The following is a 20,144-nucleotide window of genomic DNA, read 5'->3' as shown; positions in this document are numbered from 1 at the left end:
TTTCCAACCCATTTGGTCACATTTTACATCTATCACCTTGTCAGATCATATTTCTCATCTGTCTGTATGTTGTGCCTTATGTTTGTGATATGTTTTTGTAGCCAAATCAGCCTTTTCTGGGACTTCCATTAGTTTTAAAGGCCATTCTGTTCTGATTCTGCAAATTCTGAAACAATATAGTGTCTATAACTATAAGTTTTTGAAACTTCATAATGAATACTATTAAACAAAAAAAAAAATCCAGTACATAGGGCAGTCACATTTTCTTTTAGTTGCATGCTTACACCTATATTAAAGGGGTGGTTAAACTGAAACTTTACTTTTAATATGTTATAGAATGCCCTGATCCTTTGCAATTGGTCTCCATTCATTGTTTTTTTTATTGTTTTATGAATTATTTGCCTTCTTTTTCTGCCTCTTTCTAGTTTTCAAATGGGGGTCACTGACCCCGGCAGCCAAAAACTATTGCTCTGTGTGGCTATAGTTTGTTACATTTTATTGGTTATCTTTCTATTCAGTCCCTCACCTATTCATCTTGCAGTATGTCATTCAAACAACTACCTGATTTCTAAGGTAAATAAGACCATAGCAACCAGATAGCTTCTGCAAAGCCAAACTGGAGAACTGATGAACAAACAGCTAAATAACTGTAATTAAACCACCAAAAAAAAACAAACAGTTGCCTATTGTTTCACAATATCAATGTTTAATTTAAGGTGAATTAACCCTTTAATACACATTAGTGCATGTTCAGAAGCTTCGTGTTTTGTTTTACCAATGTTTAAGGCACAGTTTTTATCCTGACCCTCATGCAGTGCCATGTTATAAAGCATGTCATTTTGGTATTTTTATTGCAAGAAACCTGTAGTTCCCCCATAGTGTGTTCAAATCTTTATTTAATTTGAGTATTCTGATATTATTTGTCTAGATAAAAGACCTTTTTATGAAGAAATGCCCTGGAGTAAATTCTCTCTTTATTGATGGATCCTTTCAGCTACTTTAGTAAGTAACAGCACTTAATCATAAGAAGAATGAGATGGCTATAGAGGGTGGGTAAACAATGGAGGAGAACTGTGAACTTGGTTGGATTCCAATTTGTTATTTTTTTCAGTATATTAATTTTCCCCCTTTTGTTTCCCAGCTTTATCTACTCTGTGCTGGTCATTATCACGGCTGTACTGTATCTTGTTGGTATCGAATCTTACCTGGCTGTTATGGTGTTTGCCTTGGTCTTAGGATGGATGAATGCTCTGTACTTCACAAGAGGCTTAAAGCTCACTGGGACATACAGCATTATGCTTCAGAAGGTCAGGAAGCTACCCGATGTTAAAAATAAATAACAGGAAAACTTGTATCCATTCTTTGTGATTACATACCTTAACTGTTCTAAGCCTAGCCATCTGTAGTTTGTGAAGGTCCTATAACTATATAATCTAATCCCCTCAGATGATAAAGGCCTTGTTGGAGTTACAGTTAACTGGTTAAAATACATTTTAAGTAGTTTTAGCCTGTGTAGTTGTGTCAAGCTATTTAATTTTGTGTTCAGTTAATGAAGTTGTACTTATGCCCATATTTCCTTTTTCTGCAAACATTTTTTAAATGGTGGGATATAACCCCACTGTCCAGCCTGTCATTTACTTGAAAGCAGTCTTTCATCGCTGGTAGTGGAAAAGCACCCAGACTTGTCAATTTATCCTGTCATTTGGAACACTGCCTGCAGATTAATGGGCTGCACAGCTGTGTTCTGTGCTTCTCCTCTGCCTGAAAAACAATTGTGGGGAATTAACCCACATGTGCCATAAACCTTAAGGGCCTATTTACTAAACCTACTACAGTGTGCAAAATGCAATTTCAGATGCAATTCGTTATGTTTTATTACCTACTATGCAGTAATTCTTCTCCAGTGTAAGTGCAAGATGGTGACATGCCTGGCGTAATTGTGCTCAAAATCTTCATTGTTAGGATGGTGCATTTCTGGTCCTCATCATCAAAATGATGTCTGTGAATCTTTAGGAGCAAGTGCACGTCATATATTGACACAGGCCTTTGGGGGAACCCTGCGGCTGCTGCCATTTTTTAGGTGGGGGTAGCCCCAGTGTTTCCCTGCATCAGCAGGAGATGGGACAGAGGCAGTGGCATTGAGCCCAATCATGCAGAAGTGCAATGCTATGCAAAGGGAAATACCCTCATTAGCGGTGAAGGCATGTTGCACACAAAACTGTCTTCAGTTGTGACTATGGGGTAACTAGTGCAGTCTAGTTAATTGCATGAGGATAAGAGGAGTATGTTAGCAGTACATAGTTGTGGGTGAATCTCGATGCAGCAAGCAATGTATGCTGGACCTGAGTTGTAAAGTGAATTGAAAGCAAGCAGTAAATAAGTAATAAAAGGGACAGTATACATCAAAAAATACCTTAACTAAAAATGATGTTCTACTAGGGAGATTTGTTGCCCGCAATAAATCTCTGCTACCATGTGTGATTAATCTCCCTGAAAAGCCTTACCACTGGCAATAAATGAAATCACTGGTGGAAAGGCCTATGCATTGCTTTGTTTTTCTGAATTTGTGCAAACTTGCCTGCAGAAGCAACTTTGGAATAACAAAGCATTGGCAATTCCCTTTGTTGCTGGTGGAAAGGAATTTCCCAGGGGAATTAATCCATCTCTGGGGCATTAGCCTAAGCAGCAACCTTTGAGTGGCTCCTTATCAGGGGCTTCTCAGTAGACTGGTAATTTGTTTTAACAGCTCCTTTTAAAGGACCAGGAATTGCTAAAGTGAAACTGGCTTCATATTCTATTTAGTGCTAGAAATAACAAAAACATAGTTATTCCTCAATTAAAACAATAGGTAAAAAGCACTAGGAAACTTTGAAATGATTCCTCTGGATCAACTTGTAGTTAGGCAGGTTATATATAGGCATTATGGTTGAACGTGATGGACGTATGTCTTTATTCAACCCAACTTACTATGTTACTATGTTACTATGATTCACATACAGTTCCATTACACCTACCCCCTGCTAGTTGTCAAAGCACTTAACCAACCTGTACCTGTTCTGATTCATCTGAATCACATGGATCTTGTTAGAAAATTGGAATCTTAGTATAATAATTGGCAAGGAGCATTGTGTGTATATAATATACTTGTAGGTAAAGTAGGCAAATGCCAGTGTTTAATAATTTCATTGATTTTGAATTCCGAGCACAGATGTGTGTATTACAAATGCCCAGTAAGTGGCAGCAAAGTACCATTTATTTCTATGTGTCTGGAAGAAAAACCTTGTAATATTGAAGTTGATTATTTTTCCTTTTTTAATCACTGTTACCCTTAAATAGTACCATAATGTCCATATTAATGCTATAGTGATAGCATGTTCTTACCCCATTAATACTTAGCAGCCCTTATTATTGTTGATGTACAGCTCTGTTGTGTCCAGGGCTTTTTTTTAATACTGTATTTCAGTCCATAATTGTATGTTAATTGCGTATCTATTGTACAGTTTAGTAATAATAATAATGTGTACATGTTCCTAATATGATAGCAGGGTACTAGAGATCCTGTAAATGCTCTGCTTCTTCAGCTTCCATCACAGTTCTGCTACAGTGGGGGTCACTATAACAGCCTAGGCAGTAGCACTGCTCCCTATAACTGTAGCAGCCCCATTGTTATCAGGCTGTATTTGCCTTTGTGATTTTTCAGTCATTTGTCTTTCAGTAATTTTTTCCCATTTGAATATATAAGCCCCAGCAATTTATGGTGTGATGCAGTAACTGGGAAAGTTCTGGAGAAAAAGGTATATTTCTTCTGAAATGCACTGTTATGCAGAGCAAGTTTCAGGGGAAATGAACCGTCTTTATTAGGAAAGTTTAGTAACTGTACAATATACTCCGGTGCAGGTGTATGGAGTACAAAAGGGTGTGCATACCTGCAATTCCTTTTCAATTTTTGAGCGGAATAGTGTCTCTTATGGAAGGGCTGGGGATCTGAGTGACCGTATAGGTGAAATTAAAGGTCTGCTGCAAATACTGTATTTGTTGCAGACCTTGAATTTCACTTGCTTCGAGACTGCATTGGTTTTAAATTTTGCATAGCCCTATTTACAGTGCACATCCTTGCCTTGTGTCAGTGGCACAGGGCATGTTTATTTTAGTAAGAGAATACTGCTTTTATAGCTGTTTCCTATGTACCAAGCCCCATTGGAACACCAGCTTGGAAGGTCAGAGTTTCAGAGCTGCAAATAATGCTATTAAGCTGGTATGTTCTGTTTCAAGGCAGTCTCAATGCTTTTTATACTTAATGGCAGCTGACAGAAGAACATATAATCCTATCTGACACGGTCTGTTGTACATTTCAGATCCTATTTAAAGATTTGTTTCGCTTTCTGCTGGTGTACCTGCTCTTTATGATTGGCTATGCATCAGGTAAGTGCGACTCTATAAGGTTATCCCACAACAAGCAGGCCTTCTGGGGATACCTAGTGAATGTCTGTAGTGAAACTGCTTTTAGGGTAAATCATTTTTCCCCATTGCTAAATGCAAGTATATGTAACTTTGTTGTTACCAAAACACATTCTGTCACTGGTTCAATTTAATTTACACACTTTAGCCACAGCATACATTTTTAAATTGTTTGTAGTCGCTAGGGCTCATTTACTAACTGTGGTCATAATTTGCATCAGGTCAGTAGCCCATAGCAACTAGAGATTAATTATAATTAACCAGCTGCAGCTTTAGAACCACGAAAGCAACAATGTGATTGGTTGCCATTAGTTTCTGCCTAGGTGCATAAATGCCCAGTGTTGTTAAATGAGCCCCAGACCAGTAAAATGTGAAGGTTAGATAAGATGGCCCAGCACGCTCATGTCTCCCATAGCTCAGAAATATGTTTGTGGGATGGGTGGGTGTGTATAGTGGTGAGGGGCAGCAAAAGAATGTCCTTGGAATAGTTCACTTGTCTTTAAATAAAAGACAAATCACAGGCTTTAAATGGTAGTAAGTGGGACTTTTAAATAACAAAGCAGTGGCAATTTGAGATTGCAAATTAAAGAGAAGTGCTGCTGTGTGGCTTCATTTCAGCAACTGTATGTTGGGAATGGAAAATTAAAGGCTGATGCCTTTCTCTTCTCCTGTTTTGAGGTTTCACTTTGAAGACCATTGCTGCCATGGGGCTGCTTATCAAAGATACACTATAACTGTTCAAATACAGCCTGTTTTTCAGATATTAAACCAGTCCCCTGGGTGAATGTTTCCTTATGTTAAACTGACAACTAGAGTATTATTGGTTTCTAATGGCCACTTGCCGCTTGTGTTTCAGTTTTATAGATATAAGCAATGCCTGAGCTCCTCAGCATAGATGACTGGGGAAAATAAACATTCCCATGTATCACCATCTGTTAAAGGAACAGTATTGTATAGTACAGGTATGGGATCCCTTATCTGGAAACCTGTTATCCAGAAAGTTTTGAATTACGGAAAGGCCATCTCCCATAGACTCCATTATAATTAAATAATTATAATTTTTAAAAATGATTTCCTTTTCCTCTCTAACAATAAAAAAGTACCTTGTACTTGACCCTAAGATATAATTAATCCTTATTTGAGGCAAAACAAACCTATTGGGTTTATTCAATATTTAAATGATTTTTAGCAGACATAAGTTGTGGAGATCCAAATAACAGAAAGATCCCTTATCCGGAAAACCCCAGGTCCCGAGCATTCTGAATAACAGGTCCCATACCTGTATTTGTATCTTACTGGGGAAAAGAATTTACGTGACCACCTGTGTGGTCCATCTATCCTGAATTGCTTTATAGAGCAGAATCCCCTGTAAGTTTTAAATAATTATGTTTAGGAGAGGGCAGCAAGCTAGCCTGTCAGTCCTTTTTTTATTTTATACATTTCTTTGTGTATTAGGGCTATGATACACACTGCTACTTGTTGTGACTACAAAACGTCAGAAATACCCTACTATAGGAAATACAGGTATGGGATCCCTTATCCAGAAACCCGATATCCAGAAAGCTCCGAATTACGGAAAGCCTGTCTCCCATAGAACCCATTTTAATCAAATAATTCAGATTTTGAAAATTGATTTCTTTTTCTCTGTTAAAATAAAACAGTGCTTTGTATTTGATCCCAACTAAGATATAATTAATCCTTACTGGATGTAAAATAATCCTATTGGGTTTAATTAATGTTTTATTGATTTCTTAGTAGACTTAAGGTATGAAGATCCAAATTACTGAAAGACCCCTTATCCGGAATACCCTTGGTCCCGAGCATTCTGGATAACAGGTCCTTTACCTGTACTGAGAACTGTCTCTCCTAAAACACATGTAGAGACAACTCTATTGTCTGTTTTGTAGCCATGATAAGTAGCTGGCAACAAGTAGCTCCGTGTGTCATTGCCTTTATGCATTTTATGCATAATGAATAGTTAGTGAAGTGAAAGATTATGTGAGGGGTGGGTCAGAGCCGAGGCCAACTGTCTTCTGCTTGCATTCCACTTCTTTTTGCCCCCCCCCCCCAGACCAAAGGTTGTAAACCTTTCCCTGCATTACCTTTCTTTTTAGTAAATCAACATGATTTTGAGCAGTGGTTGTTGGACTTTTTTTGAAGGTTGAACTTTTGTTGAGGCCTTCCCCTTAGTTCATAACATGTTTTTATATATAAATATGAAAGCTTGACTGTAATGAGTGTAATTTATTCAGTTGTAGTCCCAACAGCAGATAAATGTTAATACATTTGACCTTGCTAAGCTTTTAGTACATCAAACCTAGGCATCCTTAAATCTCACACTATCTGGGCTTCATGTTCAGCAACTGCTTCAGGCACCCAAAGGGGTTGTTAGTCCCACAGTTTGGGACCCACTGTATTAGAGGCTTACAGATCTATAGCTCACAAATAAAATTGTACTGTTATCTCATTGTCATCCTATTTCTACCAAGCTTATTGTCAGTCAGTTTTTTGGGTTCTTTTCTACCCAGCTAGCCTGTTCTCTATCCATCTTCAGGCACAAAACACCTGACTGGGGAGGAATACCAGGCCTCCTCAGGATATTGATTCAGTATTCTCGAAACGGGTCACAGTGGGTCACCATTATGATCCAATCATTGGCATGGAGTCTGAAAAATCAGATCATCCTTATTTATTTGTGGGCAACTTGGCTTATGAGCTGCCATTTGGCAACATTGCCAAATTAGTGTATTCCCAGCTTTAATAATGGTCATAGGCCGATTTAAGTAAAACCTTGCCTTTTCTTCCACTATGTATAATTTATTTAACATTTGTTTTTAAATCATACATAGGGTACGTTTATATTTATACAGGCATATAGTCCATTGATTCTCTGTTACATATTTGGCTGCAGACCTTCATTTTTAGTCTAATGCTACGACTGATAAAATGAAATGTGAATGCTAATTTGCATATTAGTGTAGAAAACAAATGTTAAAATATTGTCACAAAAACAAAAAAATTCTTGATTTCAGTTGTACAGAGCTTTACTGTAATATCACATTAAGGGGTTGCTTTTGTTTTGTCAGAGTACAAACCATGATATTTTTCTCTATGCATAAATAGGTAGTCTTGTGTTATTGTTACCATTTGAAAAGTTTTATACAAATGCATGGGGCAAGTTTAAAATTATACTTGTATTTGGAGACTAAATTATACTTGTATTTGGAGACTATGATAGATGACTTGATAGACTATGAGAATTATAAAAAGAAAGCACTTTGTGACTTCATGTCTAATCATGTCTAAAACAGAATGCAAATAAAAAGTGCATTCTCTGGAAAGGACCCATGTTGCATACAGGCCATACACTGAAGCCTTTCTTTTGCCTCTCAGCTTTGGTGTCCTTGTTGAATCCCTGCACCAGCCAGGAAAGCTGCATTGAAACCAGCAGCAATTGTACTGTTCCAGAATATCCTTCCTGTCGAGACAGCAGCACATTCAGCAAATTCCTGCTAGACCTCTTCAAACTGACCATTGGAATGGGAGACCTAGAGATGATCAACAGTGCCAAGTACCCTGCAGTCTTCATCATTCTGTTGGTTACCTACATTATCCTTACCTTTGTTCTCCTCCTTAACATGTTAATCGCTTTGATGGGGGAGACTGTTGGTCAGGTATCCAAAGAAAGCAAGCAGATCTGGAAATTGCAGGTAAATAAATCCTTGTAGAAGGCAGATAGATAACTTATACAAACACACTACCATTTGTGAATTTGAACCCCTTTTTTGCTTTACAATCCTGATCTTTTTTTTGTTGTCAGTGGGCTACCACAATCCTAGATATAGAGAGGTCATTTCCAGTCTGTATGAGGAAAGCCTTCCGCTCAGGAGAAATGGTCACAGTTGGAAAGAATTTAGATGGCACCCCAGATCGGCGCTGGTGCTTTAGGTAAGGAACACAAGCAGTACCTGACAATATTAATGTGGCAAAAATATGTGTTCATTTATGCACATCTTCAAAATGTATTTCCACTGACAAAAAAATTATACTTAAACTCTCCGAAGCCAACCCTATCGCACCCCCTCCGCCATTGGGAGTACATTTACATGCAGTTCTGGATAAGGAAGCACCGACAAAATTTGTGGTGAGAGCGGAAATAGTGGGTTGGGTCAGCGGGGGCCACATGGCTTACGAGGGCCAAGAACCCACTGCGTTTTTTCCCGGTGTCCCACTGGCCCAGTCCAACCCTGCTATGGTGCATTACAGGTATGGGACTTGTTATCCAGAATGCTTGGGACTTTGAATATTCTCAATTCTCAATAGTTCTAGATTAATGATATCTTAGTACCTTGTATTTGAGCCCATCTTTTTTATTATTACAGAGAAATATTAGAAGTATTTGCTTAAAATGGAGTGTATGGGAAATGGCCTACCTGTAATTTGGAGTAAGTAAGAATTTGGATAAGTGATCCCGTACTTGTATATGTATTTGATTTTTATTATATTATGGTAGAAATTTTGCATAAATTATAGTAAATTGCTGTGAAATGTGTCCAGGCCTTGAGGCTCAATAAACTTTGAGGTCCCTACTTAAAGGGGACCTGTCACCCACACATAAAAAGCTGTATAATTAAAGGCATTTGCAATTGAAATATGAGACCCAGTTTTTTTTAATTAAAACTTAAATACATTTAAAACAGGTGTTATAAAATCTGAGCTGTCAATTATATATTGCCTGTGCCACCTTTATGCTTCAGAGGCAGGGCAGTAAGTTACTTTCCATTCTGCACTTCTTAGATGTTACTGTGCTCCTCACATTCCCCCTCCCTCCTCTTGCTCTATAAGGGTTCTGGCACACAAGGGAGTTTAGTCGCTTGTGACGATCGCGGTGGCCGCGTATGCCATCCCACCGGCGATTTACATTTTCGCCGGTGGGATGTCATATTGGGGAGTTTAGTTGCCCACAACAAAGGAAGATTTGCCTATTGACTTTACATTTCTTTCTCCTTTTAATTAATCATTTATGTCAGGTTTAAAATCTACACTATGCTTCATCGGCCAGTGAAAGCAATAACTGTCTAGTTATCAGAAATGTCCAAACTCAGTTTCTTAGTGACATTTCTGCTGAAAGTTACTGCGTTGGTGCATCAGGTAACGTACAACAAAGGGTTAACCATATCAACTTCCTAAGAGCATCCTTGATTATTAAAAAGGCAGGGGTCAGTGGTCCATCCTAAGCAAGATTTATTAGAAAAAAAATCCTAATTTGCATATTAATGAAGTCTAAAGCTATACTACAAGGCACAGCATGAATTAACAGATGGTATTCAAATCTCCTAGTAAATACGAGAGACAGGCAGTGACTGGCAATTATGACAGCATTTAATGGAATATATGTTATTGATTCATAATTAGACCTCATTAGACCCTTGTCTGTTATGTACTAATTCTGTGAGGGATGAAAAGCTTGCCTTGTTTCAACAACAGGCAGTTAAGTAATATCTTGCTTAGTATGAGATGAAAGGCTCTAATACTTGAGAAATGCATATTAGTCAAGGACATAACTCCCAACAGGGAATGTGAATGAGATAGAGCCTGGTATTATAGTTCTTGCTAATGCCACTGCTATATGATTTGTCTTAAACACATGCAAATATAATAATACATTTAATATAAGATATAATAATATAATAAATATAAGGGCCACTACACATTGATGTTTTAGTGACCCTTTAAAGCACACTGTGGTCAGTGTAACATACATATTGACTGGAATTAACTAGTTCACATGACATGTTCTGTTTGTCAGTCTAAAAGAACAAATTCAAGTTTGGTGCAGCCACACTACAGTTCATCAGCCAAAAGTAAAACTGCCATTTGCGGTTTAGTATTGAAGTGCTTGCAGTCAGCACAAGCTGGCAATCCATATGCATCCTCACATCATATGGTAGCTGGGTAGTTGGCCTGTGTAGTGATCGGTTATTTATTCATTGCGCCGTCAATTAGTGTAACAAAACTGATGATTTTCAGCTTTTTTTGCCACTTTCTGCAGTAGTTCAGAAAGCTTCCCAGATAGCAAAAATCATGTGGTCCAGATCTGGCCCAGACCCATCGTAAGTTCTGGGCCAGATTCGCGCAACTGACTTGGGCCGGTGTCTTTTGGCACAACGGGCCAATACTGGCACATATCCGATTGTACTTATCCGGACCAGCACTGAGCCGGCTCCGGGCCAGATGCGGATTCCTTTATGATGATCTGGCTCAAATGTGGACCAGATCTGGTCCAGCTCTGTTCTGGTTCTGGTCCCATACCAGCCCCAGATGTGGGCCAGAAGTGTGGAATAGATGTGGGCCAGATGTGGTTCACATTTGAGCCAAATCATCATAGCATCTGGCCTGGAGTTCGCTCAGCTGACTCAGATCTGGCCCAGACTGCGGAGACTTATTCCCTTCCTTCCACCTAATCCCCCCCAATGAGCCCAACTGACATAAGAAAAACACAATGACGCCGTTTTGGTGGGTGGAGTTCGGCCACAGCTTTATTAAAGAATCCAACAGTATATTTATACTAATTTATACTAATAAAAGAAACACAAACACTGATCTTTACAACACTGTTGACAAAAATAGGTATTGTGCAAAGTGTAAATAAAAAACAAATAAAACAGTACAAGAACAATGCAAATAAATTCATTTATTTATTTATTTACTATTTTTTTAACTGTGCAACTACAGGAGTTGGTCCCCTGAGTCCAAACAATGTGGTCAGAACAAAACAGAGAATACTAATAATAACCAATGAACTAAAAACACAATCAGATAGTATCTAGTAGAATTAAGTCTAAAACAACTGGACTTTTCCGAGTCCAGTGTAGTGAAGAGTGCTCAGACTTATACATTGGGGAGACAAAACAACCTCTCTGTAAGAGAATGGCCCAACATAGGCGGGCAAACTCCTCAGGACAAGACTCGGCAGTCTATCTACACCTCAAGGAAAAAGGTCACTCTTTTGAGGACAGTAACGTGCATATTTTGGACCGAGAGGACAGATGGTTGGAAAGAGGTGTGAAAGAGGCCATTTATGCCAGCCTGGAAAAACCATCCCTGAACAGAGGAGGGGGCCTGCGACACCGCTTGTCACCAACATACAATGGCGCGTTGACATCCTTACCCCGGCAGTTTCACAACAGTTCACACTTCCAGTCATGTACTTTGAAGGATTAACACCTTCATCAATGAGAATCTTGGTACCATTGTGATTGGATCATACCTTCCTACACCTGTCAGTTTCAGCTAACACCTAACTGAACAAGTTCAATGGAACCATTGTGATTGGATGTCTGTGACTCTACTACCATCAAGAGTTTAAATACCGGGGAATTCCCTACCAGTCATTTGAACTGAAGAAGCCACTCGGCTGAGTGGTGAAACATTTCAAGAAAAACTCAGAAAAGTCCAGTTGTTTTAGACTTAATTCTACTAGATACTGTATATCATGACCTGGATGAATGAGAATCTTCATAGACACAATCAGATAGAGCAGTCAAACAATTTAATTCCCATGGGCCATCTGAAAAAAAAAAAAAAAACACCAATAAGAAAGCTATTATTTTTCCACTAAAGCAGATTAAGTTATCTCACAAATTCTAGTAATATTTTTATTTATTTATAAATTTTTTATCTATAAATCAATGGCTGTTTAATAATGTTTGAGTTTTTTGCCTTAAATAAAAGTTGAAATGTATTTTTATCATGAAGTCAACCTCTATTACTGACTTGTTGTCCTAATGAAAAAATGTAACTGCCACTATGCTTCTTGGATCTGAATTTACCTCAGTTAACGCCTCTTTGACTCTTGAACGCTCTTTCCGGCCACCGCCACGGTCAGGAGCAAGATTGAACCAATGGATGGCATAAGAATCTATCTCACTGTCTGCTGCATTGGTCGAAGACTGGTTCTTTCTTACAGCCCCTGTAAAAAAGAAAAATAAGAATCTTTAACTTCCACAGAATAATAAGCTCCATAATAATGGCATAGTAACTTTATTGTTTAGGTTTTAAAGATGTATCTAATACTCAACTTCTTGGTATTACTCAATACTTACTGATCAATAAACTTCTTGTGAGCATTTCCTTAAAGCACTTCGAGTCCCATTGACTCCTTTCCAGTTTATTTGTTTGGCTACTGCATCTGAGTAAAGCCTTGAAAGTATGTTCCATGTCACTCTTTTGGTGTTTTGACCTCCAACAGCACCCAGAGCAGATATCTGAAAAGACAAAAATATATTATATTCTCTGCTCTAATCAAAACGAACAAATTTTATATAATGTAGAGAACAGCATATTCCAGGACCCTCTCTGACTACAAAAGTAGAGAGAGACATTAGTAAAGTCAAGATGCTTTTATTGTCATTACAACCACATATAGCTGATGCAGTACAGCAAAGGGACTAAGTTTTACCTGCAACCTGCAGGTAAAACTTAGTCCCTTTGCTCAGAAGGGCCAGAAGGGATGACTTTGACGTAGTTGGCCAGCTTGAAGTATATTGCAATATATGGACAAACAATCCCTCTTTTTGGGGTGGGGGGGGGAAGGCATTTCTTAGTAGCTGAATGCACAGAAATGTCCTAATGTCCTATTTCTACATATTGATAATGGGTGAGTGCAGAGGATTTTTTGCGGTTGTTTATATTTCTTTCACCAAAAACTAAAAAGCGGCGGTTGAGTCGGAATTTAGGCGGATTTCTGTCTGTGAATCTGGAGAAAGTGTTTTCCACCGGTTTTTCCACAACTTTTACTCCAAAAAAGGGCTCTCTCCACTTTTGTGAATTCCCCCCCCCCCCGTAGGAACAACAGCGCTGCTCAGGAAAATGTTAAAGATGCTAGCTGTCCTGCACATTCCCTGAACACTCTGCCAGGAATGTTGTCTAGTCCAGCAGATTTCCATGGGTTAACTCTGTATAGAGTTTGCGTAATGTTTCTTAATGGACATACAGAGCATCTGATCACTGGAGGGAGGGATGGTCTTCATCATGTTGTTCTGTACCATGAACCGAACGAGTACCAAACTTTATATTAATTGGTGCCCTAAATCTAACACTCTCACCTTAAATAATATGTAACCAAAACTAAGAATATTAATATTCGAGGCCAGTATCACTACAACAGGCACAGAACCACTTTAGATAACGTAGGTACAACAACCATAAAGTAGCTTTAGATAATGGGAAAAAAACATACCATGTTTTGTTTAGCTTATGAATTTCCTGAGTCTTTAAGCCATTCCTCAAACTCCTCAACTTCAGGCACAGTGGTCAGGGGGATACTGATGTCTTTAGGCATTTCAGCCACAGGAGCCTCTGTCCCCAGTCTTGCAGCAAGATTGTTCACAGCAGCAGCAATCGCCATTTGCTGTTCCTTCACATGTTCCAATAAAGTTAGGATGTGCAGCTGAGCAGCTACAATAAAGGAAAGATTGAAAGTTTTCTTATTATATATCATTTTGAAAAACTGGATGTTTGAAATAAAAAAAAAAGATTTTACCAGAGCATGGAATTGGTCTAGTGCCTGTCTTCCCCAGTCTAAATGTGGGCCTAAAGAAATGCTCATCTGGCAGAGGCGTGGCAGAGATCTGGCCCATAGAGCTTGATGGTGTGTGAGAGACACGTGTTGCAACTTGAGGCACTGAGGATGGGGAGAGTCATTATTTTTAGCAAAGATGGCATGCAAACAATTATTAAAAAATATAATATATATATATATATATTAATTATTATAAAAAATACCTGACTGGAAGGCATGCAAGATGTACTTAAGGGGGCAGGTGGTGCTGCTGTGAAACATAGGTATGTCAATAACATATTTTTAAGTGAATAACAACAAATTATGATAAATGTACTATTATAATAATAAATCCTTTATGTTTATAGTTTCTATTGTCCTTATGTGCAAGTTGCTTTGTATAAAAGCATCTGCTAAATGACCAAACTAAATGTAAGCTTACAATGAACAATGTTCAGCCAAGATCTGTCAGATTCACTCAGCACATAAAAACATTAACTTTAGGGCTCTGGCACACGGGGGAGATTAGTCGCCCGCGACAAAACTCCCTGTTCGCGGGCGACTAATCTCCCCGAGTTGCCATGACCCGCCATCTTTTTCGGCGATTTGCGCCGGTGGGATGGCAGGGGTAGGCAAAATCGCGCCGGTGGGATGGCAGGGGTAGGCAACTCGGGGAGATTAGTCGCCCACGAACAGGGAGTTTTGTCGCGGGTGACTAATCTCCCCCGTGTGCCAGAGCCCTAACAGTTACATTAACTGCATCAGATCCAGGCAAGTACCTTGACTTAAGATAAAATTTGCCACGGCTTGACTGTATATACATGTTCAGTTGTAACATTAACATAACAGTATTAAAAAACTATTTAACGAAAATAAAAGAATATACCAGTAAAATAAGATTCTGTCTGCCTCTGGTCTAGGAGAGGTCTAGCAGTAGTCTGGCAAGCTTCATTGTCAGGAGTAGGGGAAGGAATAGGTGGTACTGGACAAGGGAGGACATTGTGGCATCTCCTCTTTATAGCCGTCTCTGGCTCACTGTCAGAGTCTGTATCGCCAAAGATTTGCCTAACAAACAACACAAACACCACCTAATCATGTTTGGCAGAGTTAAAAACTTTAACAAATTGCTTTAAGATTAAAACCTAAAAACACTCAAAATACATAAAAAGACACACAAAATATTAAATTAACTTACACTATGGAATCTATAGTATGACTTGTATCAGTTGACCCTTTATAGTACTGCAAAATATCCAAACAGTCCATTGCTTCCTTTGGCAATTATAGCAAATTACTTCAAAGCAAAAAAAGAGAAGTTTACACTACCTAGCCTTTCAGCTCTATAGTTAAATATTTCTAAATGTATTTTAAATGGTACATAGTAGTAGTAGTGTAATAGTCTCTAATAATATGCTGTGATAATGGCTGAGTTTCCCCTGAGACCCCTCTCCCTGGGCTTGTATGGAGCTGGGCACAACCACCTTGGGCAATCTTTGCCAGATAGCAGAACTCACCAGACTCTTGGAATCCACAAAAGGTTGTTTATTTGTTGTGGGTTAACAAACGTTGGGGGTGGATGGACAAATGCTGGAGGTCAAAAGAAATATTGCTTTCCCAACCCCTGGAGTAGCTCCTCACACATAGGAAGCAGGAACATGAATGGCATGATGGGAGGAACTGACGTCACACATAAGGAAGGGAATGGGAGGGTATACAGACTTTGAAGTAAACAAGTTGTAATGCGACCTTGGTCACTAGGTGGCAGCGTAACAATGAAAATACATATAAACCATTAACTTTAATGGTTATGTACTGTACAGTATTACCTGCTGGGGCAGCACAGTGACTTACCTTTATGAAATTTGTAGCTCTGAGGATGTACTGTACCGCCGATAACTACCACACCGAAGAATTTCACGGATTCGTTTTCACAGATGGGGCACAGATCCGTTTAGCGAATGTTCCCGCCCACTGACACCCGGCCCTGAGCTGTGAAACGGAGGTGACTGTAACACGGATTTGCCGGTTTGAAAACGGATCCGGCTCGGAGTCAGCTGCCATGTGGGAAACGGAGGTGACTGTAACGCGGATTTGCCGGTTTGAAAACGGATCCGGCTCGGAGTCAGCTGCCGTGTGGGAAACGGAGGTGACTGTAACACGGATTTGCCGGTTTGAAAACGGATCTGGCTCGGAGTCAGCTGCTGTGTGGGTTGGATTAACCCTGTTTTCTGATAAAGGAACGATTATTTTGCTGTCAGAAATTCTTTGAAATGAGTAACCACAAAGTGGAATGTTGTAATGGTTAAATCAATATTTTGTGTACTGACAAAAACAGGCTTGGTCAAGGCTTAAAGAAAGCTTTAAAATCTTGGAATCAAGCTAGCAACTGTAGAAGGATAGAGGTGTTTTGGGGCTCCATTGCACCCATGTGCTAGATTCCTAGAGGTGCCTGTTAACTAAAATAGGAACCAAACCCTCATATGTTCAGGAAAGATCCGCAACAAAATACCACTTACTATATTCACTTACTATGACTGCATGTAGTGGTGCTATAAGAAAAAAACTTTGCACTCTATTAAATGAGATGCAATTAAGTGGTGTTTGTGTGGACAGGGTGGGGCTGCCCACATAGATGCCACTTTCATGGAGGTCGTATTTGGCACTGGAACTGTTAGCACTCCACAGTGGAGGCAGAAAAAGTTGTGCCATTTAATTTTACATTTTTGCCCCCTGCCCCCATTAATAAATAAAATCTGTTGTGTTATGGATTGTATTGTATTACGCTTGCAGTCCGTCACACAGATTGTAAGTAAACAAAATTTTTTTTTTAATCCTGAGATTCATAACACATTAATACATTAATCTTTAATGAGACAATTAAAAGCAATACAGTTCTGAACAACCAAGGGAATATCGATGTTGGCGGGAATGGAAGATTGTTGCTGACTACATAACAAGCAAATCATGTAGACCTAATTCTCAGTTACTTGAAAACAAGATCAATTAGTCCTTGTTTGATTTTTTTGTGTGTCTTTATTTTAGGGTGGATGAAGTGAACTGGTCCCACTGGAATCAGAATCTTGGTATCATTAATGAGGATCCTGGAAGGAATGACGGTTATCAGTATTACGGTTTCTCTCAGACAGTGGGCCGCTTGCGAAGAGGTAAGAGATTCCACGGCTACTGCTATATCTAAAGATATAGAAGGATTATTGTGGCAATAACCAACTACAAGCAGTTCACAAGTATGTACAAGTCATAGTATTGCCTTTTGTATCTTAGGATGTCTGTGTATCTGTGTAAACCCCTTCCACGTGCCTGCTAAGATGCAGATGGGGTTGTTGAGTCTGCTTTTTAGATTAACTTCTTAGAGTAATGAACATCATGCATGAGGTGATATAATCTGATTTTGACACAGCCACAAGTTGGGTCTGTGGCCCTCTATAAATAATAGAACTAATAAAAACTAATACCACATATAAAGAGCTAGATAGCTGCCACATGTAGCTGAGTAGTGTTCAGTGTCGAATGCGGGCTTGATTTGGACCTTAGACAAAATAATGAACAAGCTACAAATAAAAGTTACTAATATGCCTATGAGGTATGTATGGTATACTAGTAAACAAATGGTTCCATATGCACAGGGGAGACAAAGAGACATGCATGAAAAGGAGAGATTTGCCGGTCGCAACCAACAATCCCATCAATGAGGAATTAATAATCACTTTACAATAAGGCTGATTTTAAAAAGCCTAAAAAAAGTTGTATTTTTTTCAACATCTATTTCACATTTTAATTGCTCGTAGAGTAATCGTATATAGCTGAAGTGCCAGTACTCAGGGCTCACCCCCAGGTGACAGAGATAGTAAAACCAAAAACAATATATGTCTTTCCTCATGACACTGGTTTATACCACAGTACAGCACAGTGTGACTTATACAATAAATATGTTCCTTATTCTGCAAAGCATTAGACAAGAAACTGATGTCAGGAAGTGTGGACATCAGATATCCAAGACTTTGACAGAGTTTATGAAGTCTCAAAAAGGTGAATAGTGGAGTTATAATACTTCGTTTTTTATTAACTTAATTTTTTCCTTTAAAGTGAGTGGAGAAGTTCTGCAAGGAAAGGGGCTCATCCTGTCTGCTCCATAATACCCGTGGCTCTGTTTTAAAATCTAGCAGGGTAATAATAAACATCAGGTTCTGTAATCCCCTTACATTTAGTGCGTGGCATCTGTATGAGACTGCTCCATTCATTAAACCATTAAATGAAATGCTTCAATACCTGACATTATGCAAGTGGAAACTCATTGTACACATGCACTGCACAGCTTTAACATTATGTTTTTTTTTTTTTCTATAGATCGGTGGTCTGTTGTGGTCCCACGGGTGGTAGAACTTAACAAAGCCCCCCAACATTCAGACGATGTTGTGGTGCCTCTTGGAAATATCCCACAAGTCCAGACTTATAGCCAAAGACAGGAAAATGCACAGAACTGGAAGAAAGATGAAACCCACATTTAATTGAATGTGGCATCAAGTAGAGCGCTCAGCCATAAACTCCCTCTTTGTTAAGCAAAGGCTAAGAGCCAGGAGGTCCAGCACTAACTGCTCCGCTTGAGGAATTCATGGGACGTTGCGCATTTGCACAGATGCCTACATGTTACACGACTGGTATAATTACAGCAGGAGTTCCTGATCATTATGGCAGACTGAAAAAAAATGTTTTTAACTGTAGTTGTGGGTGTGTGCGAGCGTGCATGTGTGTGCGAGTGAGAAGGCATATTAGGAAATCAAGCCAATAGAAATCAGTAAGGCTAGTTCTAATGACTGATATCTGCAGTGGGAGGAAATCCAATGTGCGATGGTTATTTTTAATGACAGAAGTTATTTTAAATTATTGTATATTTTGAGTCTACTCATTGCCATTTGTATTATCAGTGTTATTTCATGAGGAGGAACCTGACCAAAATAAAAATTTCACGACTTTATATATTTATGGGTCACCATTGCTCGTGACTTAATACAATTCTGCTGTAGAAGCTAATTGAGTGTCTGTGGCTGCCTTTTCTACATCAGTTTAAGCCTGTAAAGTTTAATTAGGTCTTGCCATTTATGTGCATAGGTTAGCAACAGAGATTTGTTGCATGTTCTCCCCCATTAATTACACAATGGGTGGATTCACCTACTTAAATGTCAGGGTCACTGCTATGCGTATGAACTAAAAGCTCCTACAATCCACTGCATCCATGTTATTTCTTTATTATTGCTCATAGTGCCAGACCACATTCCCTTGAGCATAGGCTAATCAATTCTTTTTAAGGGCATTATAACCTTACAGGAGGCATAAGGTAGGAGATTAGGAATGCACCTGTTACTCTTCAATGGTTATGGAAGCCTAACTTTCATCATCTTCAGTGACCTTGGATTTTAGGAGTATATCTGCTCAAAAACTCTGGGTTCCCTGTGCCTGAATCATCAGATATGGAGGTAGAAACAATAGGGATTCTACCTCCACCTGACGTTTCAGCCATAAACACAAATTTTGCTCGGGCGCCTTCAACGTGCCCGATCAAACCCGTGCGAGACGACCGATATCCAATGCTCCTGTGATAATGGTTATCTCGGCGATCTGCCATACACACACCAAATATTGTATGAAACAAGGTTTCGTATGATACTATCGGTGTGTGTATGGCCGGCTTAACTATGGTTCACATGGTGAGAGATCTGCTCATTTGGCAAGGTCCAAAAATGATCAGATCTCTGCCCAATTATTCATCTTTGCACAGGGCCAAATCAGCTTATGATCTGATCATCCAGCAGGGCCTATGGAGTTGCACCGTACAAGGACCACATCAACATGTCAATGCAGTTCTTGACCAACAGGATTTTCAACGTACCTGATAGATATCAATCTGGCAGGCCCTCCTGAGCACTGATAAACTGCCGACTTGGCTTGGAGGGGCCGAGTCAGCAGCAACAATCAGGCTGTGTTTGGCCATTATAGCATTATGGAATATTTCACCCATAACTGCAAATATGTACAAAGGAATATTTTTTGAAAAAATATGGTACATGTGAAAAAAAGATATAATGCGGTGTATTTCTTTTTTTATATT

At 39.1% G+C, this 20,144-nt stretch overlaps 1 protein-coding gene across 1 annotated transcript in view; it reads left to right on the top strand.

Annotated features, from left to right (window-relative positions):
* trpv4 (transient receptor potential cation channel, subfamily V, member 4) overlaps positions 1–19,017 on the top strand; it is a 73,309-nt gene extending 54,292 nt beyond the window's left edge. The window contains exons 10-16 of the mRNA XM_002932083.5: positions 929–1,002; positions 1,142–1,307; positions 4,356–4,422; positions 7,852–8,168; positions 8,279–8,406; positions 17,063–17,184; positions 18,386–19,017. Of these exons, the coding sequence (XP_002932129.1) occupies positions 929–1,002; positions 1,142–1,307; positions 4,356–4,422; positions 7,852–8,168; positions 8,279–8,406; positions 17,063–17,184; positions 18,386–18,546 (1,035 nt within the window). The 3' untranslated portion in view covers positions 18,547–19,017. The remainder of the gene's footprint in view (positions 1–928; positions 1,003–1,141; positions 1,308–4,355; positions 4,423–7,851; positions 8,169–8,278; positions 8,407–17,062; positions 17,185–18,385) is intronic.
* The last annotated feature ends 1,127 nt before the right edge of the window (positions 19,018–20,144 follow it).

Source organism: Xenopus tropicalis, chromosome 1, assembly GCF_000004195.4.
Source record: "Xenopus tropicalis strain Nigerian chromosome 1, UCB_Xtro_10.0, whole genome shotgun sequence".
Classification (NCBI taxonomy): domain Eukaryota; kingdom Metazoa; phylum Chordata; class Amphibia; order Anura; family Pipidae; genus Xenopus; species Xenopus tropicalis.
This window is presented reverse-complemented; position numbering and strand designations above follow the sequence as displayed.